This window comes from Ahaetulla prasina, chromosome 18 (genome assembly GCF_028640845.1).
Source record: "Ahaetulla prasina isolate Xishuangbanna chromosome 18, ASM2864084v1, whole genome shotgun sequence".
NCBI classification, from domain to species: Eukaryota; Metazoa; Chordata; class Lepidosauria; order Squamata; family Colubridae; genus Ahaetulla; species Ahaetulla prasina.
Window position 1 is genome coordinate 4362903 of NC_080556.1, and position 22999 is coordinate 4385901.

Below are 22999 nucleotides of genomic sequence, written 5' to 3' on the forward strand. Positions count from 1 at the left end.
TGCTCAACCGAAGAGCTTAATGCTGCTTCTCAAAGTCGCCATGCTAATATGTCTCAGTGCTAGCTTTTGCATTCCAAGCCCAGAAAGTTAAGTTCCTCATGGTTTGGTGGAAGACAATGCCTTCAGTTATCCATCTTTTCCCTGTACACATTTCCTTATTTTTCACACAGTTGAGGTAGTGGGTATTAACTTGTAAGTGTACACTATGTGTAGAGGGTAACCCTACCAGAGGCTAGGAGTAGGAAGGGCAGTTTCAACACAAATGGCCTCAACAGGTCATAGTAGGTAGAACCACATGATTTAATGGTGGCGCACGCCACTTTTCCCACCTGTTCCTGAAATCTAGTGGTTTCTACAGAGGCTGGAATTATTACTTGGAAAAATTTTCTTGAGCAGCCCAGGAAATTGAACCAAGCACCTGTAATTTGAGCCTCTTAAGGTGTTTCGTTGGCTCACAACTCAATCCTGCACTTCATAACAGCATCCTATCAGCCTGGCCCAGTTCATTGGGGAGTTGGGATGCTAGGACAGATGTCATTCATTCTCCGTTCACTTCACCTGGGTTCTCACCAGCCAGGTTGACACTTGAAACCTAGCATCCACCTAGCTCTGGCTTAAGCTGATCTAAAGTGCACCACCTGTTTTTTTTAAGTCTCCGAAGTTGTTGATTTTGTTCAAAAAAATATTGTTTAATATCCTTTAAAAAAATAGGGAAGATGTTTTTTGGTCACTTCCTTCTTTGTTCCTCAGAACAGCTGAAAAGAGAACGTGATGACTAACCCCAGAACACCCAGTGGTTGGCGTTGCGCAACACTGATTCACAAACATGACCCTGAAAACAGGGAACTGGAGTTTTCATTCTGCAATCCTCCTCCTAGTTTCTCAATTTTACCTTCCGAACTGGCGTTTTCTTAATTCCAACGTCTTCGTTGCAACTCGGAGCGACTTGGTCAAAACGATTCAAACGAAGGGGTGCAATTATATTATTGACTTTGCCACCAGCTCAGCAGAGTAACATGTCGGCAAACTCCACAGTTCACTGTCCCTTTCTTAGCAGCAGATAACTGCGTAATGGAGGGGAAAGTTTAGATGGCCAGGAAAACCCATTTCTGGGACACTGATCATATTTCGGGCTTTTATGTTGTTTGCGCTTTCACAAAATGGCCCATCTGCCCAGAAGGCAAACTGGAAGGATTCCGTGACCCACCCAGAGCAGAGAATCTAGTGGAAAATGGTTCCAAGCTCACAATCTGGAAATCGCTAACCACCTCCTTGGCTTGATTTCGCTCTCGCCCGGCTCCAGTCTTGCATGCCCACCAACTCTTCCAGCTGTAGTCCCCAAAGGTGCTTTTTTCAAGAGGCAACTGGACTTTCTCATTTTTCTTCAAAGACATTTGGCTTCTCATCCAAAAACCTTCAGTTCTTGACTGGATGGTGGGGAGTGGAAAGGATTTATACTCCTTGCAGACAGCTGGTCATTTGCATTCTTTTAGAGAGTCGTAGAGGCCACTTGAAAGTATATCTTTGTCCTGGGGATTACCTGAGTGGTACAAATGCGTGTGGGGGCCTTCTTGCAGCTGCTGAAAGGACTGTGTTGTAGACTGGAGATAGATGATGTCATTCCCCCCCCCTCCCGCTTTGTTGAGAGAGGGCTGTTCAGTTTTCATATAATTATTCATGTCAAAATTGAACAGCCCTCAACAGAGGGGGGGGGATATGAGATCCTCTATCTCTATTCCACAACACAATTCTTTCAGCAGTTCCAAGAAGGCTCCACACCCATTTGCACCACTCGGGTGACCCCTGAGGACACAGACCAAACCTCCAGGTGGCCTCGAACGACTCTCTAAAAGGATGCCAATGACCAGCTTCCATTCCCCAGCATCCAAGTCAGAGCTGAAGAAGCTTCTTGGATGAGAAGCGAAAAGAAAATCCAGTGGCCTCTTGAGAAAGTACCTTTGGGACAACTATTGTCTCAAAACAAAAGCCCCAAAGGAACATTTATCTGCCTGATTCCTCATACATGATGTCAGGGCTTGGCTTCATAAACTTGATTCTGTCCACCTTTGCAGTCATAACCCACTCTGAAGTAGATGCCTATTGTTTTCCACCAGCAGCAAATGTTTTGATGGGTGTTTTTGTTGTTGGTCGCGAAGTCGTGTCCGACCCATCGCAACCCCATGGACTATGTTCCTCCAGGCCTTCCTGTCCTCTACCATCCTCTGGAGTCCATTGAAGCTCACGCTGACTGCTTCAGTGACTCCATCCAGCCACCTCGTTCTCTACCGTCCCCTTCTTTTGCCCTCCATCGTTCCCAGCATTCGGCTCTTCTCCAGGGAGTCCTTCCTTCTCATTAGGTGGCCAAAGCATTTGCGTTTCCTCTTCAGGATCTGGCCTTCTTAAGAGCAGTCAGGATTGATCTCCTCTAGGACTGACCGGTTGGATGGCCTTGATTGCGGTAAAGAATTAACCAGGGTTCTTGCGATAGCTAAGATGCGGCAACTAGACTCCGGCCTCAAGCCAGCTTTCTCCAACATGGAGCCTTCGAGTTGTATCAGGATTACAGTGCTTAGAATTCAGCGTTGATTTGACATTGTCAAAGGTTAGGGGGCTTGTGTGGCATGAAGGCCTTGAAATGACATGGTTGGGTAGACAGTCTACAGATCACCTTGTTGGAGATCTCCAAAAGCAGTTCCCCATAGCACCGTTTCATGGGGGAACCTTCTAGTGGTGTCCCACAAGTGTTCCTTGCTGTGTCAGAGCTGTGAAGCATGGGTCTCTTGCTATCCGCTGCAGGAGGAAGACCTCTTCTCGCTCGTGACCGCGTCTCGCCAAATGTGCCTCGAGACGAAGCACAATTGGACAAGCTTTAAAAAAAAAAGCACAGGGTATTTCAGTTGTCGAACCAGATGTCCATCTGGAAAGCCTGATTCACTTTCTAAAATTAGCCCTGTCATTTGCATTTGGAATGAGACAAAATGTTCTCGCTGGAATTCTCAGTTGATGGAGCAAAAAGCGCATTGTGTTAGTTTGGGGGGCGGGTGTGTGTGTGTGAGGAAGACAAACGGAGTTTCTGAGAGTTGATTTCAGTTGCCGATCCTTGCTTTGAATTTAAAAAAATAAAAACATGTCGCTCGTGAAAAGCCATTTTAACAGGAAAACGTTTCATGTCCCACATGCTTCCAACAAGAGGGAAAAATGAATGTTTAAAACTGCTAGGAACACTATTTGGCACTCAAGCATGGAGAAAAAGCGGTTTGTTAAGATTTCAATTTATCCTTGTGACGGGATAGCCAAAAGAAATGGGCTCTGCTCTGAATGTTGGGTTGTTGTTGTTTTTAAAACAATAAGCTGTTGTGTATAATGTCAAAAGTTTCAGGGCAGCAAGTAAATTTATTTATTTGTTCATTTATAAATTTTATATGGCCACCCACCCACTCTCCGTGACTTTGGACGGCTTGCTAATAAATACATACAAATAAAAATAAATGCCTCAGTCTTGGGCCTATAGGAAGAATCCCAACAGCCCAAAGGACCAATGAACCAAGTGCATACTGTCCCCTAATCCTGGCTTGGCTTCAGCCAGAATTCTGAAACTCTAGTTTATGCTTGTGTGACCGCAAGCAATTTGTTTTTTCTTCTGTTGTGATCAAACTCTGCCTTTGTGTAATGCACAAACCAAGCGTTAGTATCATTTAACCCCCCACACACGCCATGTTGTCCTCCAGGATTTGAAAATGCCATCTTGGGGAGAAGGACCTTGTGAATGGCGTATTAAATTAGACGCTCCTTTGCATTGGCTTGCAAGCGCCGTGTGATTTTCATTCAGAGCTGCCTTTGGGACTTCACCTCTAAATGATACGGGCATCTCTCCGTGGGGCTGATTCTCCCCACTTTGCAGTAAATGAAAATGGGGTCCCTTTTCTACCCAGGCCACTTCTAGCCAGAAAACAAAAACAAAACCCAGGTAAAAATTATTTGCGGAAATAGTGTAATTGATCTGCTGCCTCTTCTCAGATCTTTCGATAGACGTGAAAGAGACAAACAGCAGTATGGTCTTTAGGGGAAGCTAGGGATTAAGACAGAAATCAGAAATTTTGAGTTACTCATTATTCACTCATGGAGGGGGGACTTCTACACGTGTCACTGGGCAAATACTCTATATTAATCAAAATCAAAATACCCCTTTAAAAGTTATTTGAAGACACAGGCCTTGTTCTCAGGCTTAGGAGCTGAAAGGAAAACCAGGCAGGCAAAAGAAGTGGCTTGGAGAAAGCTGGAGAAAATTGATTTAACGCCAAAGGAAAGGGGAAGAGGTGTAAATAAATACTTACACCCAGATTGGGTGAGGTTAATTTCCGTGGTGCAGGCGCCCCTTCCCCAATCTTGTGACCTCCAGATCCCTTGCAATGCAAATTTCCAGCTGACGTGGCCAAAGGAGAAACTGAAGTCTTAGTTTTCGATGTTTTGGTGAAATTGTTCTGACCTAGGCTCCCTTAAAAAGCAGGAAGTAGAGTCTTGGTCCCGGCAAAACCTCTTTTATTTACACGACTGTGAATTCCTTTCATTCACAGTCAGCAAGGCCTGTCCAAACAGTTTTTCAAAGGAATATTTATCAACACAGACCTTATCTCACTTGGCAGGCTGCCAAATAACTAGTTTCCAAATACAGTACAAGGCAAAACTTGGCCCAGAGTCTCTCAGAGTCACAGAACAAACGAATTGTTTCCTGCAAAAGCCGCCTCCTCATTAGCTCCTCTTTTGTTTCCTATGGGAGGGGCCAAAATCACCTCCAAGCTATGGCTTTACTCCCTAGTTGACCCTGCTTTCTTAGTTGTTCTTGTCTTCTGGCAGCTCTGCACATGCGCACACTGGGAACAGGCTCCAGCTGTTCCTCTGCCTCGCTGCTGTCTAGCTCCCTCTCTGCCTCTGATGCAGAGCCCTCATCCCAGCTTTCCCCAGCCCCAGGACTGGTTCATGTTCCTCCCCAACCTCCTCACTATCTGACTCTGCGGGCCACAATAGAAATTTATATGTGATCCTTATATTGAAATGAGTATTTTTTTTTTTGCAAGCTTCTCTTCAAGCAGCCTTCCCTCTTGTTGGGACTTGCTTGGATGCCCACGGTGTCCCATATGGTTCCTTTCCTCTTCCTTCCCTGTTTCTTTCCCTCTTTCCCTTCCAACCTAAGATAATGAAAGAAGCATAATGAGAACTTTTTGAGGCAGGTCTTACTTAGCAGGCTGGGCCAGAATTTGTTCTTAGAGGATTGCCTAGAAAGCCGATGCCGATACTTCTGAAATTGGCACAATGTTTTCTCTTGCCTCTGTTTTTAAGTCCTGAAGCTCAGCCTTCTTCCTTCTCTTTGGTGAGACGGAGAGCTATATAATTTTTTTTTAAAAAATAAATTCTAAAAAGTGTTCTTACAAGACTGATTGCACTTGTGATCTTGAAAACATTTGCATCCAGTTTAGAAGATGCTGAGATAACATTATCCCTGATGTAATGCGCAGGTTGGCAAGAGGGGTTACTGCTTGGCAGTGGATCGGGTCACGTTCTGTCTTTGTAGCATTCTACAACTTGGCATCCTGGCATCTCCCGAGGCCGCAGGTGTGACCACCAGTCTTCCACGTACATGATTTTCTCAAATACTCGCTGTCCTATATTGCAGGCATATGGGTTGTGTGGGTGGAACGGCACCAAAACCAATAACGCACCTCTCTCTATTTCCATCCTACACAATACAAGCAGCAAAACAAAGGTGAATAAAGTAATGCGCAATAGAGATTAATTCCATTAATCTCAGTGGGTCTACTCGGACTATGTCAGGATCGAAGTTGTTGCTGTGGACAATCAGAGTTGGTTAGTTTGTGGTGGTACTTAGATCCTGGCATGGTCCGAGTAGACCCACTAAAATTAATGGAATTAATCTCTATTATATGCTATTTTATTTACCTTTGTTTTGCTGCTTGTGTTGTGTAGGATTGGAAGGCTGAGTTACGGTTCAGTGACTTTCAAAGCAAACTTCAAAGAAGAGACTTAAGTCCACTTGTTTATTTTTTTTTAATAAAAATAAGCTATGGGATGTTGTATTTATTTATAGTTCAGCTTTCTACAGATGTACTTATTTTGTTATAGAATGTAAAAATCTTAGCAAGCAGGACGCAGCGCTCTATTTATAACATGTGCTTGCAGTCTGTGTGCTAAATTTATCCAGAGACGATCACAAATGTAGGAATGGAACCATGATGACTTGGGGCTGTAAACCACAAACTAGCTACTTAGTTTTTCCTTTGTTGTATTATATGAACGCACATCGTTGGGTTAATTGAATAATTGAACTACGGGTATGTGGGTCTTGTGAATTGGAAAGCAATTGAATGGTTGATACCTTAGCACTTCTAAGGTGAGTATGTTACTCAGTTCAGACAGCCTTCTGTTAAGCAGGTAAAGAATTTTTATACTTGGCTGCAAAACTCAGACAGTCACTAGGTGGCAGCAAAGAGCTACACACACCTAACTCTTTTGCACCATCTAGAGCTTGTTTCAAGCAATGCAGCCCAAATATGGCTAAAAGGCACCCAGTTAGGAGGGAAAAAGTTTATTCCTGCCTTGAGCAGAGAATTAGGCTCACTTGACTAAAATGTGCCATTCCGTTTGCTGTAAGCTCAGCTGCTGATGGTTAATTAGGCTTAAAAATTGTCCAACTTTTTAAGTGAAGGGAGGTAATCCCACTAAATGAATACATATGACTAGAGGCAGCTATTAATCAACATATGAACATGGACAGATAATTGCTGCTTGGGTGAACAGGAACATGCAGGCTTTATTTAAATTAGAGGTTGTTTTACAGAGTGAAGAGAGAAAAAAAACTTCTCTTGGACAATCCACATTTCTTTGGTCTTTTCTCAGGAGTCATACCAACTGAGGGGCTCCTGAGTGAACCAAGACTGGGGATGGCATTATAAATTTAATTAGAGAACGCAAGGACAAAGCAAAACACCATCAAATCTTAACTCTGAGCCAAGAGGCATTTACACACCCAGCCATGACTTTTTTAAAAAAAACTGTCACTTGTTAAAGAAGCCATGATGTCAGGCTTGCATGCAAGCTTAAACCCTCATGGCTGCACGTCGCGCCCAGCCCAAAGCAAGCCACATTATGGCTTCAGCTAATCAGCATCTGTACAGTAAAGCAGGATTATCCTTCCATTTGGAGCTCAGGTGCCTTATCTGAAGCTGGTAACTGACATTGAGAGCGGAGGAGGGGACTTGGGAGGGATGAAAGGACATTTGAAAGCCCATTTATTTATTTTGGCCGTCTCTTTGATTCCAGGAACAGTAGGCCAAGCTCTTGTAAGAAATGGGCACTTCATTTATAGCCGAGAAGAGTTAGAAAATAGCTTTCCTGCGTACAACCAGCCCTGAGGTCTAGCTTTGCTTTATCCTTGCCATTGGAGATAGCTTCCTAATTTGTATTGAAAGCTCGCCAGAGAGCGACACTGTTTGGTTAGTATTTACGCAACCCGATTGCTTTTTTGGGTCCTGCTGAGATTCATGAACGTTGTTCCAAAGAGCCCCGGCTTCCGGCTTGTGGGGAGCAGTTAGTGCCTTAGGAAATGACAAAGCCGGCGATAAACAAAGAAAGAACACTCTCCTCCTTACACGCTCGCCTGCCCAATGACTTCACCGATTTGCCAGCTGATGTTTCCATTCCTTTTTCGATTCCGTCCCTTTTCCCCGTAATTCCGAATCGAGGCAAGCGAGGGAATGAAATGAACAAAAAGCTGTTTAGGATGCCAAGCTTTTTGGGGCTATGGGTTTGCGGTGTTCTCCGAACAAACCCTTTGATCGAACATGGCAAATGGAAGGTTTTGTTTTTTTTAATCTGGCCAGGTTGCTTCATCTCGTCAAGCCTGACTTTTCCTCCTTAAAAATTAATTTTTAAAAGAAATATTTTTGTTAGCTATAATACCAGAAAGTTATGATAACGGGACTGACTACATACCTAATGCTACATCTACTGATAGCAGCGAAAATAGTATTTGCACAATATCGGAAAAAATGAGAAACGCCCCACCAGATAAAAACATAATCCGGAAAATATTGGACTCTGCAGAGATGGATAGATTGACATTGAAAATAAAAGATAAAGGAGATACAGAGTACATTGCAACCTCAAATAGATGGTTAGAGATAAGAAGTAGAAAGATGAAGAAAGATTATTGTTATGTATAAGTAAAATGTGAATGTTGTTTATAACTATAAGAATACTGGTATAATTAATATAAATAAGATAACATAATTATAAATATAGTTATAATTATTACGTATATTATCAATATAGCTGTTACTGGGGTTTTTTTTTTGTTTTTATTCTGTAAAATGAAATGCCCTGACAATACACTGTCTTCAAAATATTTAAATATAAATAAAAAAAATGACTTTAAAAAAAAAATTAAATCATGTTTGCCACTCAGTGCTGTAGGATGGCCCTGTCTTTGCTTTCAACTGCATACAGCGCGTGTACGCTTGCTTTCTAAAATTGTCCTCCTTGAAAGGCCTTTTCAACATCCATTGCTGTTTGCCGAGTTTGCAGTTGACGTCTCTTTGCAAAGATCACTCTGGTTAAAAAGATTAGCCAAAGTCCTAGGAGGAGCTCACCGAGATCTTGATTTTCCGTCCTTTTTATTTTATCTTGTTGCAGCCTGAAGTGGTATCTGACAGCCATTCTCAAAAGTTCCCCTGAACGTCAGTTAAAAGCATGAGCAGATGCCGTTGGGGTGATAAAAACAGCAACCTAGAAGTTGTGGAATTTGGGGCATGAATCGCCCAATTTTGCTCTCTGCGTCTGTCCCGACTAACGGAGCTTTTTTTTCTTCCCCCCTTTTTCTCTTTTTCAGCAAACGTGGTTTCAGCGTCCGATCGTTTGGTACCGGGACTCATGTCAAGCTACCAGGACCTGCCCCAGACAAGCCCAACGTTTACGATTTCAAAACGACATACGATCAGATGTACAGTGACCTGCTTAAGAAAGACAAAGAACTGTATCCCTGCCGGAAGGGCCTGTCAAAATCCCGCTCTCTGCTCTTTTCCGAGGCGTCTTTGTGCTCCCTTTGCATAAGGAACAACTGGCTACTTGACTCTGGCCCAGTCTCGTGTTTCCAGGTCTCAGCAGCAGGTGCTTCACACTGTAGAAAGGGCTCCTAGCGCCACCCCTTAACTGTCCCCCGAGTAGTTGCAGTTGTGCGACAGGTTGGTTAGATCAAGGGGACACTGGCGTCTCTCTTGGGGTGCAATTGCCTTTCTGTGCCGACGACACTGGGAGCCCCTCGGTTTCTGGAAACGAAGGGCGAATCAGTGGTAGTAATAAATTGGGAGACACAGCCTTGAACTCGGGCCCTTTGGCTAAGAACATCCCTCTCTCCACAGTCCAGATTTCAGCTCAAGGTCTAATGCAGCTCCCCATTCGCCTACCTCTGGCCAATTGTCCTCTTCCTTCTGCCTTGGGTGTATTTCCATCGAGTCCCCAAGGGTGAGGTGGTAGCTTCCTGGTTTCCCCACATAAAAATTCCCTCATTTCCATTTCTCCATGTAGGACTGTGATAGATTTCGTCCAATCCCCTGGTGAGCTCTTTATTAGTGCAGACAGACTTGAGTTGAGCCGCCCGTGGTTTGTGTGAGATAAAGCTTTCTGATCATCCCAACTGCCCTCGTCTCTGAGCCTACTTGGACTCACATTTTCTTCATCCTCTTCATTTATCCAGGACCAACTACCATGTTTCCCCAAAAATAAGACCAGGTCTTACCGTATTTTGGAGTATAAGACGCACCTTAGTTTTTGGGGAGGAAAATAAGAAAACAGCTGATTGGCAGGTGGGTCAGCTTTCCAGACTACCCCCAATTTTAGCAACAAGTTCCTTGGTTGTGAGCTCTGTGCCTTTTTTTTTTTTTCTGCCTCTGAAACTCCGTTTCAGAAAAAACTTTTTTCTGCCTCTGAAAGCGTCTGAAACAGCTTCAGACAAAAAGCCTCTGAAGCTCCGTTTGGGAGCTTTTTTTCTGAAGCTCCGTTTGGGAGCTTTTTTTCTGAAGCTCTGCTTCTAATGCTTTTTCAGCCTCTGAAACCTCCGTTTGAGAAGCTGGGCCGGGCTACATTCGGAGTATAAGACACACCCAGATTTCCCCCCTCTTTTTTGGGGGGAAAAGTTGCGTCTTATACTCCGAAAAATACTGAATTTTTGCTCCAAAAGACGCATTAGGGCTTATTTTCTGGTTAGGTCTTATTTTGGGGGGAAATACGGTACTAAATGCATCCATCTGGCTGGCAGATCTTAACTGGGGCTTATTTTGGGGGTAGGATTTATATGACAAGCATCCTGAAAAAATCATGCTAGGACTTATTTTCCACTTGGGTCTTATTTTCGGGGAAACAGTCCAGACAGGATAACTGCCCTCTGGTTTCTTTCTCTTCCCCCCGCCTTCTCTCCTGTCCTTCAAAAAAACCTGGAGAGAGGTGGAGCTCCCATTTGAAGCGTGGGCCATTGAGCCAAGAGATTGAATTGTGGCAGGAGTGGTCCCATAAGGAGGACAAGTCTTCACTGGACTTCAGGGCTGGGATTTACTGTACTTTGGAGCTTTCCCTGGGGCAAAGCTCGTGCTTTCCTGCAGGCTTCTCCTAGGGTGCCGGGTCTTTCAGTCAAGGAAGCAGGTAAAGGCTTAAGCTGCTCTGGAAGGAAGATCTTGGGTCCATCCTTCTGGAACCGCTGGGCTGTGGTGGCCCTTCTTCAGCTCTTGTCCTTCAGTGCAGACGTCTTGCATTCTAGTATCAGGAATTTGCTCCTTCCAGCCAGCCCTTCTTGAACTTTTCTCCAGAATCTGAACAGATAAAAACTTTCTTCCCCCGACCCCCCCCCCCCAAAAAAAACACCATTTGGAGATGGGATGCTTGGTTGAAGAAGGGATTCTCAGTCCCTTCAGCTCGAGCTATCTTAGTCTCGTTTCAAAAACCAAGAAGAACTTTCAGATTCTTTGGCAATAGGCCCCGGGTTGAACGTTTCCTCCAGGTCTGTTCTTGTAGCGCAGATCTTTTTTAAAAAAATACCATTGGCCGAGGGCAGAAGACAGTTTATGGCTGCCTTCTCCCTAAGGCAGTGGTCCCCATCCTTTCTGGATAGGTAGAGGGAGAGAGAGGGGAAGTGGGTCATGCGAGTGGTGGGCTGACGCTTGTGTAGCTCCCCTCAAACAGAGAAGCCTTTTGGGCTGTGCTCTTGGTACCTTCAAGGTTTCTCCGGGCCAAAAGCTTTTACAAAAGGACGGAAGGCCTGAAGCAGCTCGAGATTGCTCCCCCCCCGAAGCCTTTTGCCTGTTTGCAAAAGCTTTTGGTGTGGAGAAGAGTAAGCCTTTGAGGGGGAGGGGGGCGCGCTCTCGTGCTCCTTCAAACTCACCAAGCCCCTCTCACCACTCTTGCTTTTGAAGCATCAGGAGCAGGCCGCCCGACTGAGCAGCGGGGGAGGAAAGCGGCTGGCGCGCACGTGTAGCTCCACTCGACGCAAGAGAGAAGCCTTAGTGGAGCTGCAGTGGCCCGCCACTCCCGCAGCCCGGTTGCAAATAGGCATGGTCCAATAGTGGACCATGGTCCACCAGTTGGGGCGGGGGGGGAGGGTGTCCCTGCTCTAGGAGCTGACCTGCAGGTCCTCTGGAATTCGGAGCCTGCTGCTTCCTTGGGCATTAGTGGCGGGGAACGTTCCCAACACAAAGCTTTCACCTCCCCTCATTCATGTCGTTCTTCAGGCCCCCCCCCCCAGCTGACCCTAGAGGTTGGGCTTGTAAGGCAAACCCAGAGCAGCTGCGTTTGGGATGGGATAGCTTCAGTTGAACTTTGCTGGGCGACTGGCTTCCTGGGTGAGACCATTGAGGGGGAGGCTTAGGAGGCAGCTGATCCCTATGACACCACCGGACCAAGCTTGCCTGCTACTTCTCACTGAATTGATAAGCCTGCCGTTTCAGATCATGTTACGGGGGGGTTGGAGGATCCTCTGACGGATTCCCTGCGAGGGATCTTTTTGACTAAAGCCCAGAAGGCTGTCAGAAACAGAAATGGCTACCCTGGCTGTTCTGATGCCTGCAGGGGAGTCACAAATGGAGACGGCCCCATGGACATACGACTCAGATCGTTTTGAGGCCATCGGAGCCAATGGCCTTCACTATGTCTGGATTCCACCATACTATGATAACCGATCATAGTTTAGCATATTGGGTGATTCCCTCATGGGGCTGCAGTACCAGATCCAGCTAGTCTCAAAATACCCAGTTAACAGGAATTGCAAGTAAGCGGAGAGGCGGGTCCTTCTAGCTTCTCCAGAAACTTCCTACTATTTTATTTTTAAGGCTGGGTGGGCAACCAAAGCACGCTTCCAAAGTTATCTGCCAGTCCCAGAAGCATTCTTGGAACGGCAGGCTGTGCGTGAGGGCGAAGCTCCCTTTTGCAACGTGCTTGGCTTAGTAATGAATTAAAAGACAATTTAAATTTAAAAGAAATTGGAGGAGGGAGGGGCAAAAAATCATACGGGACACAATTTAACCTGTGCGAATGCAAGCCATCCTGGGTAAGTGAATATAAATTCACCTAAGGGGGGATTGCAGTAAGCCATAGCTTAGATTGTGTGACCCCAGCCTTAATTAAAAGTGGTCAATTCCAAAGCGTCGCACACGCGTTTTGGAGGAAGTGGTAAACCTTGTCTGGTCAGCCATCTATTTCACACAAACTTCGGGTGACCAGGCCTTTCAGGGGGTCTTGTGACCGTGTGTTTCCTTACTGGCATCAGACTTCCTACAATAGGGCGGACAGGTACACACCGTGCCTATCTTAATCTGTCCATCTCTCCCTCCGAATGAGGCACAAGATAACCTAGCGTTTTTCCTTAACGTCCGTGTTTTCCACATTACGTGTGCTTTGGGCAAGTAGCGTGATGGGAGACACACACACATACCCCTTCTTGCCGCCAAACTGCAGACTTAACCTCTCAGTGAGAACTAGCACGCAAATGCATTAGAGGAGAAAGATGGGGCCCATATTGTCCTGGATATAATGGGGCTATGCTTTCTTTCCCCCCACCCCCCAGGAAGGTTGCAGCCTTAATAGGATGAGCTCCATCGTTTCCCCTTTAAAATAGCACCTTAGATCTTCTGAGGATCGACCTGCCGACAGCTCTTGTGAAATGATTTGTTTGTATTGAGCACTCAAAACACCATTAAAAACAAAATGGCTTTGTCCCCCCTCCCCCTCCCGTCCGTTCTCTTGGGGGTTGCTTTTTATTTTGGTTTTGGGGTAGTTGTGCTCTAGGGGAGTCTGTCCGAGCTCCAAGCGAAGGGGGCCCAATATGGACAAGGTGTTGCAGAAGACACCTGCAAAGTCCTGCACTGATGGTCAAATGCTGTGGGAGAGACCCCTTTTTTAAGCTCGGGGAGGAGGGGCTTTTTTGGGCAGGCGGGGAGCTTGGCTGAATCTGAACAGCCGTAAAAAAAACCCTAAAGGGATGGAGACCAAACTGCTTGTACCATGGAGGGCTTGGCTGGAGTAAGGCGGCCATCAACGGAAGACGTTGGGCGGCCTTTGTGGGCCTGCTTCCTTTCCCTGCTTGCTTTCAGGCCGACAGTGGCTCGTCCCTCAGACCCTGAAGGCTGAAGCAGCAGACTCTTAATCCATGGAGATGGTACCCCGCTTCCCCCATGCGTAAAAGGAGCGTTGGCCCTTGTTTTGACTCTCAAGGGGAACCTTCCAGGCCATGGTGGATAATTTATGGTTGAGGGTTTGGCTTCTCTCCCTGCTTCCCCTTCCAGTCCGCATGGTCAACCAAGAAATCGCCCAGGCTACCCAGACAGGAAGCACCAAGGCCAGGACCCACCTGAGACAGTAAGGTAAAAAAAAAAATGCTGCTTAGAATGGCAAAACGTGTATTCCCCACCCGTCCCTGGAAACCACCAGCACCAAGCAACCCTTCTATTTCCCTTCTCTAAGGACTGGATTTTAGAGAAGACTGCCCTGATCATCGGTAGTCCTTGGGAATTAACTTCTCTTAAGAGGACCTTCGAGAGGCAAGGTTTCAATGGGGGGGGGGGCTTCTTTTAAGTTTGCTGGAGAAGTTGACCCTTAGGGGACTCATCCGTAATGTGAGTTGATTGGGGAGTCTTTTTAATTTCCAAAGAAGCTCCAAAACATGTCACTTTCTTTAAAAGAAAAGAGTAACCAGGGTAAAATTCAAGCATGAAGTATTGAGAGAGGCGAACATGTTTTAGGGAAGAAATGAGCTCAGAAAACTTTGTAAGAAATCACCAGGCTGAGCCCGAGGGAGGGAGGGGTGAAACGCATCATCAATCTTGAGTCCCTGCGCTCCCACGAGAGATCTAAATTCCTTGAGTTCCTTCTTGACTCCCACTAATTTTGTTCCGAAAGTTCAGTTTCTTGTAGCGCTGCCTGAATCTCCCGATTTCCCTGGCGTTTTGACAAAACTATTCCTTTGGCCAACCTTTCACACAAACCTGTTTCTATGGCGGGATATCAACAGGGAGGAAAGTTGCAAGGAAGATAATGAGGTAGAGTGAGCCCAAATTTGACCTCTGCTGATTGGTGATTGCAACATTAATTTTAAAAAAAGTGGACCTCCACTCCCTCCTATCACACAAGCTTTAAATGTGTACATAACGAGCAACACAAAGGGCTTTTTTTTTTTTTTTTTTTTTTTGAGCGCTCAAATGAGATGGAGGCAGCTCCCTTCATTAAGACATTCACAAGGTGTGATTTTCTCATTTGGGATCACTAGCCCAGGATCCAAATTTAGCACTGCAAAAGTAACTGTTGGGTTCAGGAACTCCTCCTTTGAAGCTGTCCCACATAAATGAGCGAGAACCGAGTTTAAATTCTGATTTAAACCCTGATATTTTTCACCTAGATCTGCAACTTCAGCCATTCTGATTTTAAGCCTCGAGAGAATGGAAAATCATCTTTCTGAGATTCTGTTTGCCATTTCTCATGTCTTTTTCTCAAACCGCCCCAACCCACAAAAATGCCCTGCGTTAGAATTGACTTAAAGAAGCCCCTTAGTGTTTACATTCACCGGGATGCAAAACCCATCAGCTGATTTTTAAAAACTGCCAGCAAAAAGAGACCAATTCCTAAATCTGGATTTGCCAGTTCAACCCAGAAGTATACCCTGCACCGCTGGGCTGAAGAGAGGCCTGCAAGATGTGACATAATTTTGCAAAAAAAGAAAGTGGCTAAGCAGAGCAAGCCAGGATATATCTCCCAAAATTAAAATTAGCTTTAATCATCAAAGATAGCTTTTAAAATAAATTTATCTAGGTCAGGAGACATACCGTATTTTTCGGAGTATAAGATGCACTGGAGTATAAGACGCGCCTTAGTTTTTGGGCAGGAAAATAAGAAAAAAGCTGATTGACGGGTGGATCGGCCTCCCAGAATACCCACAATCAGCTGTTCCCAGAGGTGAATTTTAGCAACAGGTTCCTTGGTTGTGAGCTCTGTGCCTTGCTTTTTTTTCTGCCTCTGAAACTTGTTTCAGAAAAAACTTTTTTCTGCCTCTGAAAGCCTCCAAAACAGCTTCAGAAAAAAAGCCCCTGAAGCTCTGTCTGGGGGGGCTTCTTTTCTGAAGCTCTGTTTGGAGGCTTTTTTTCTGAAGCCTAATTTCTGATGTTTTTTTTCAGCCTCTGAAACCTCCCTTTGAGAAGCTGGATGGGGGCTACATTCCAAGTATAAGACGCACCCAGATTTTCACCCTCTTTGTGGGGGGGGAGGTGCGTCTTATACTCCGAAAAATACGGTAGCCACCCCCTGGATTTGACAGATCCCTTTAACTGGGCACAGGCATGGCATCATGGCTTTGTAATTCTTGGATGACAACTCCCATCGCCTGGGGTTCAAAATCTGAAAGCCACGTTGTCGCCTCTTCCTGCTTGGTGGGGAAGTGATCTTGCCACTGATCTCATCCGGTGTTGGGAGAACACTTGTACTTCCCTACGCAGGTGTGGAAAGGGTATTTTCAGGACTGGTTTTTCAGAACAGTCCATCCTTTTCTTAATCATTTCCCCACAGCCATCATTACACAAGCAGGAGACCTCACTTAATCCCTGAATTTGTGCGGTAGACTTAAGAGAGGCGCTGCATCTCCTCATCCCTTTCCAATCTTCCCAAGCTTAGCATGGGCAGTTATTGGGTTGAGTTTCTAGAAGTGTGGGTTCTGAAGGGCCACCCATTTGGGGTACCTAGCTCCCGGCCTAGGTCAGTCTACAGTCTGGCCTGGGAGAAGACCCAAGTTCTTGTTCTGTGGATCCCAGGACAAAGGATTGTGATGCATGGGGGAAAAAACCAGCTATGCATGGGGAAGATGTCAGATGTGGTCCCAGCCAGGGTGGAGCCTTCATGGAGAACGATCTCCATGTTGCTTTTGAGTTCAGTTGCCATTATCGAGGCACAAACTGATGTCAGGAGTTTTTGAGACTAGAGATAACCACGAGCCAGGTGAAATGCGCTTTAAGTAGTGAGGTACTCGATACTTGGGAAGATAAGAGTAGAATGACAAGAATTGGAAGGGACTTGGGAGGTCTTCTAGTCCAACCCCCTGCTCAGGCAGGAAACCCTATACCCGTGATGGTGAACCTATGGCACGTGTGCCACAGGTGGCACGTAGAGCCCTCTCTAGGCACGCACACTGTCGCCAGCTGCTCTTCTGGTTTCTGTTGCGCACATGCGCCCTGGCCAGCTGATCTTCATGGGCACTGGAAAAAAACAGGCCATTTTCCGAGCCAAAAAACAGGCATGTGCACGCCGATCGGCTGGTCTTCAGGGTTTCCAGCGCGCATGAAGACCAGCTAGCTGGCAGGCATGCGCGTGCTGGAAACCCGAAGACTAGCTGGCTGGCGCGCTGAGACCGTCTGGTCTTGGGGTTGCCGGCGCTCCGATGCACGCACACGCATTGCGGTTTGGGCACTCGGTGCCAAAAAAGTTGGCCAACACTCCCCTATACCAACTCAGACAGACGGTTGTCCAGTTTCTTTTTAAAAACCTCCAGTATTGGAGCAGCCACAACATCTGGAGATCTTGGAATAATCGTTCCACCTTGATGGTCCATCCATTGCGGTGACATAAGTAGTTTTCTCCCGCCAGCCTTTGACCTGGTGTTCTGCAGACGCGTTAGTGGCAATTGAAGTCTAGCTCATGTGAAGCCTAGCTCCTCACGCTGTTTGTCCCAAAAGGAAGTTTAGGCCCCAGCCTCAATTCCAGACCAGCCATAATGCTTTAGTGTAGCTTGTGGTGCGAATCCTGATTTTTCATATTTTACAGGTAGTCCTTGAGTTAACAGCCACGGTTGGGACTTAACTTCCACTGCTAAGCGATGCGGCTGTTAAGGGACCGGACCCAACTTTTACCTTTTCAGCGGCAACGGCCGTTAAGCAAGTCCCAATTTCTCCTGGTGACTTTCTTGTTTGAAACCAGTTGGGAAGGCGACCAGTTGCACAGACACCTGAACCCCGCCGGGATGCTGCAACGATGATTAAAAAAAAAAAACACATGCCATTTGCCAAGCACCCAAATCGCGATAACCTGACCGTGGGTGACACCGCAACAATTTGTTTTGAGGATCGCTTTTTTAAACAACCCAATAACCTCAAGCAGTTGCTAAACAAATCACGGTCGTTCAATTGAGGACTATCTGTAAGTCAGTGGATGGTACAAAATATGGGAGGTTTAAGAAGTAGCTGAGCCAGCCTTGGGCAAAGACGAACCAAGAGCGATTAAGGCTAAAGTCACTCCGGTTTAAAGACAGATGAAAAGTTCGATTTAAAAAGCCCTGGGAAAGCAAACCAAGACTTTTTAATTGTTGCTACCTTGATAACGGAGAAGGCATCTGGCGGCACCGTTTGCAAGAAGCGGTGATAGAAAGCAGCAATCCAGGAATCTCGGCTGGATTCCACAGGATTGCAGTTTGCTAATTGCTTTGAAATTAGGACTCCGGGCCTAATGGAGGAACAGTTTTAAACCTTGATTTTTATTTTCTCCTTATTAACCAGAAGTGGACGAGAGAGAACAGCCTCCCACGCGGGGTGTGGGCGTAGGTGGGTGTCTTTATCGTTGGAAACCAGAGAAGCAAGATTTCAGTCCGAAAAAGCAAGCCACAAGACGTAGAGGGAAGACATAAGTGAGGGCTTAGCCTTTGGGGCAAATCCCCTGGCTTTTACCCAAAACTCTGGTAACGGAGAAGTGGTTGGAGGATGTTCTTCTCCAAGGGAAACAAAAGAGGCATGCTCAGTTTTGTTTTGGTTTAAAAAATTTTTTTTTTTAAAAAGTAATCTATCTGGAAGAAAAGCTTGGCCCAGCTCCCCCACCATATTTGTAAGGCTTTGTTTTCTCCTATTGCAGAACGCACGTGGTTTGAACTGCCATTTCCAAAGAAAACAAAAAGAATGGAGAAAAACTCTTTTTGAGAATCGAACCACTTTTTTTTTTTTCTTCTCCTTCGGTCTCCCTGACTTAAATGGCTTTTCCCATGATGGATTCTGGGTCAGGCAAAACTCAGCCATGGCATATGGCATATGGCTTTTTCAACCTGCCATCCTTCCTCTCCCTGCTTTCGCGCGTCAAAAACACATAACGTGTCCTGTACCTCCTTCTCCTTTCTCCTGACATACCTTTTCTTTCTGATCTGTTGGACTTCAAATCCCATCAGGCTCAGCCAATGCCAAGTTGACCTCCGGAGGGGCACCGCAGTTCTAGTTATAGGTTGTCTCAAATTCACACGAAAGTATTGTGGGGGCGGGGAAGGGATCTTGTTTGGGGGAAAGGTGGGGGAAATGATTCATCCTTTCACAGCGTTTCCCAAGCCTGATAAATCCACAAGTTTTCCTTGAGAAAAATCCCATCTCGACGTTAAGTTTTCTTGAGAGGAGGAAACTTGGGACAGCCAATTGCCCCTGCTGGGAAAGAGAATTTGAAATGTAGGAGAAGGGGGGGGGGGAAGAAAAAATAGAGAAAGCAATGATTGGATAGGCAGCTTAGATTTTTGAGAAAGGGCCAACCACGATGAGTGCCAGTCCATAAGGAGTTGATCAGGACAAGCAAAATAAGACAGTAGGATGGAAAACTTAATATTAAAGCTATTTTCCGCAGGCTCCGTTCCAATTTTGGCAAGCGACCCTCTTGTGGGAGGCCTTGCTGAAATGTTGATAAGTTCTTCTGGGTGTTTCATCTCATTCCTCCTCCTCCTCCTCCTCCTCGCAGCTTGACCTTATTCTTCTAGGTCCTAACAAGAGGGCCTAACACATTTCCCCCGCGCCGCCATTGTTTGTGATAGTCCTTCGTATCAATGGAGGTGATACTCATCGCCATCCCCTTTTTCCTAAGACTTGGCAACCTGGCGCACTAACGCACACGTACGGAGATCCTTGGTCATCCAGGTCAGGAGGGGAATTCACTTTCTTTCCCTACTGGTTCGCGCTTTGCTTCGCACGCACGCGCCACTTCCGTGCATGTACCCGGCCTCAAAAAACGTGCCTAAAATAGGACGGCGATTTTCGCTACTGGTTCTCTCGAATCGGCTGAATACCAGCTCTGATCCAGGTCATGGTTATCTCCAAGGTGTGTTTTGTTTTTGTTTTGTTTTCAAAAAGGCAGCCAGACTGCCTTTGTTTTTTTCTTGAAGAATGTTTCCCTTCTCGTCCCAAGAAGCTTCAATGGTTCTGAACTCACGGAAGCTTCTTGAGACGAGAAGCAAAACGTTCTTCAAGGAAAAACAAAGGAAGCCCGGCTGGCTTTTTGAAAAAGGCACCTTTTGAGCTTGTCCTCGGGGATGTTTTTGGACTGCTGCTCCCACGATGTTTTGCCATTGATAAGGCTGGCTGGAGCTGATGGGAAGTTGAGGACCAAAGCACCTGGTGGCTCGTCTCTTCAGTAGTTAGCACTGAGGTGTCATTTTTTTTTTTAAACCAGAAAAAAGGGCCCAAGCATGACCCAGAAGGATTTCCATATTTTAGGTTAGATGTTACATTTGCTCTAATCTTTTTTAACTGCTGAAATATCCATGGTAGCATTCGTTTAGATTTTCCCTCAAGATCTTGAACTTCACTTCCAGAGGGGAAACAATTGCATTTCTCCTTCTCTATTAGCTTTGATATTGTCTGACCTTGAAAGGTGCTTCCCCTTTTCTAACTTGACGCCTCCCTCTCCTGTATGCCCTGTGAAAGCACCGGAGTAACAGCTTTCGTGTCCTCCTATCTTACATTATGACGTCCCTGTCGCTTCTCTCTTTCGGTTCATTTTATCGAGTGGGATTCTCCCATGCCAAGTCGGTTGGCAGGTATTTCCTGCGTGGGCCTTTGGCATCTCGTAGGAAGAGCAGGCTTTCTTCGGCTCCTTTCTTTTTTGGCATACAGGGGTGGCACTCGTGTCTCCTTGCCCACTCTTCCTCTTTGTGGCATCTTCCTTGTTTGCTGTGGAATTTGCCTCCTGCAACAGGGGTGGTACTCACTTTCCCTACCGGTTCGCAAATGAGCATGCGTGTGATCCACGCATGCGCCCGGCCTACCGCCCATGTGCTTTGCTGGCGCGCGCACCTTCCACACGTGTGCCGGGCCTCAAAAAGGTGCCTAAATAGGAAGGCGTAGAGTCGGGGTGGGTGGGTTGGCCTACCCACAATTTCCGCAGCCGGTTCGGGTGAACTGGTCTGAACCGGCTGAATTCCACCTGCAAACAATTATTGGATCCAAGGCATCAGCTAGGTCATGTTAAATCACCAGCAGAGGAAACTGGCAGTTGGGACGGGGTGGAGAGGATTTACAGGAATATCCCTCCCGTTCCTGCTTTGCTTGGAGACTTTTCAGAGACAACAGTCTACCAGATGTTGGAACTCAGTTTGAAACTTACATCTTCCTTCAGTTGCAGAAATGCTTTCTGTCAGTAGCCGCAAGGAATTACTCTTTAGGAGTGGAGTTTTAGGGACCGTTGTGGGACGTTTCCACCTCCCCATAGGTTCTGCACCATGTAGCAGGATTCCCCACTTAGATCCACCTAGCAGCTTTGAGGATAGGGATGGGCAGTGAGATCAGTTTGTGAGATCATTGTTGGAAGTTTGGCGTTTTTGCTCCAGTGTGGTATGTTTTATTGCCTCATCGTCGTTGTTGTTTTTTTAAATGTGGCATGCTTGGCTATATAAATTTAATAAATATAATCAGCTAAGAACTGGAGGTTTTGGACCAAATCTGTCTCTTGCGTGAGGGGGCAGTTATTCGCCATTTTAAGCAGGTTGATGTGATCAACTCGGTCCCGTTTATTTCTGGTTGAGAAATGAATGTTTAATCGTTTTGAGCAATGACCCAATTTTCATCCTCTCCATCCCTGGAACTGAAGAGAAAACGACTTGGGTGGGTCGGTGCTGCCAGGTTGTTCCGATCTGCGGTTGAAGGCACAAGATCGACCAAAGTAAGCTTGGAGTCCCACCTCAAAAGCTGGGACGGATCCAAAGCGCTGCTTCCTCTTCGAAAAAGGAAGAAGGCAAGGACAGCAGAAGAAGAGTAGATGGGAGGTCCAAAGTAGAAGAGAGGACACTTGTGGAAGAAAGGGATTCAACTTTCTCCACCCATCTCCTGACTCCCTGGCTTGTCAGGTTCCTTCTTTGAACCACCAACAATGAAGGCAGAAATTTCTCTTCTCGTTTTAGTTCCCCTCCAGAGATGGACCTATGAAAGCACAAGCAAGATAGATCGTAGCCTTGGATTTCAACGTTTGCTGTAGATCAGCGGTTCTCAACCTGTGGGTCGGGACCCCGTTGGGGGTCGAATGACGATTTGCTAGGGGTCGTCTAAGACCTTCGGAAATATAGGAAGTATACTTGCGAGTCGAAGAATCGCGCTCCAATGGTTGACTCCACAAGCCAGCTGCAGGCTCTTCAAATCGCTAGCGGAATTCGGCTTCAGGCGCGATGAATTAAAAAAGAGAAATCTTTGCTCTGATGTCTCCCGCTCAAGCCAGCTGCAATCACTCCCAATCACTAGCCTAATCTGGCTTCAGGCGCGATAAACTTAATAGGGGAGGAGTCTCCGCTTTAATGCCTCCGTCCTCAAGGCAATCGCAAGCAGTTCAGATCGCTAGCCAATACGGCTTCAGGCGCAATAAATTCAAAACGAAAATAATTTTACGGTTGGGGTCGCCACATCGTGGGGAATTGTATTAAAGGGGTCGCAGCGCTATAAAGGTTGAGAACCACTGCTGTAGATGCAAAGAAGTTGAACACAAGAGCTACTTTTTTTAGACACGTGCAAAGCCCTGGTTGGATCCATGATGCCAGATGCTGGCTTGTTTTGTATTTCGGCTTAATATGTTTCGTAAACCCAGCAAAGGTGATGGCTAAACCAAGCTCGGTGGCTTAACGTGTCTTGTGAAGCTAGCCGTTTGGGGTTTTATTCAGCAAATTGGGCCTTCAAGCAACTCTCTCTTGATGCCATCCTCTGAACCTGGCCTCTGGGACACTGCACGAATGTATAAAACATTCATAGGATTTTGTTGTCAGCGCAGCGATGCCTGCAGGTCCTTAGGGAATAAGGGAGTCAGATTAATTTTCTAAAAATTCCCTCTGTAGCTACTGGGAATTTGTGCTTTTGGCACAGTGAGAGCCTGGGGATGCCCTTCTTGCCTACTCAGGCACGTCTCATGTAGCAGCGAATGACGCGCCCGAGGAGGCCTTAGTCCAGCAATATATGGGGGTCGGACGGTTATGGGAATCCGATGTGATCCAGGATTTAATACTCCCAGTTCTTGTCTGAAGACCTGTTTCTCAACAGCCAGGAGGATCTAGCTTTGGAAAAACCAGAAATTGTTATCTTAACCCTCTTGACTAGCAACTATCGATAGTCTTATCATCCTCTGTGCTGGAAAGCTTTCTGAGATGGCCCCCATCGCACATCTTCGGCAAGCTCTTTCATACAGAAACGTGCCC

General features: G+C 46.2%; 1 protein-coding gene across 2 annotated transcripts in view; it reads left to right on the forward strand.

The window, feature by feature from the left end:
• SSU72 (SSU72 homolog, RNA polymerase II CTD phosphatase) overlaps positions 1–22999 on the forward strand; it is a 36785-nt gene that overhangs the window by 9227 nt on the left and 4559 nt on the right. For both annotated transcript variants that reach the window (XM_058161003.1, XM_058161002.1), the window contains exon 2: positions 8903–9046. In XM_058161003.1, coding sequence (XP_058016986.1) covers positions 8903–9046 — 144 coding nt within the window. The remainder of the gene's footprint in view (positions 1–8902; positions 9047–22999) is intronic.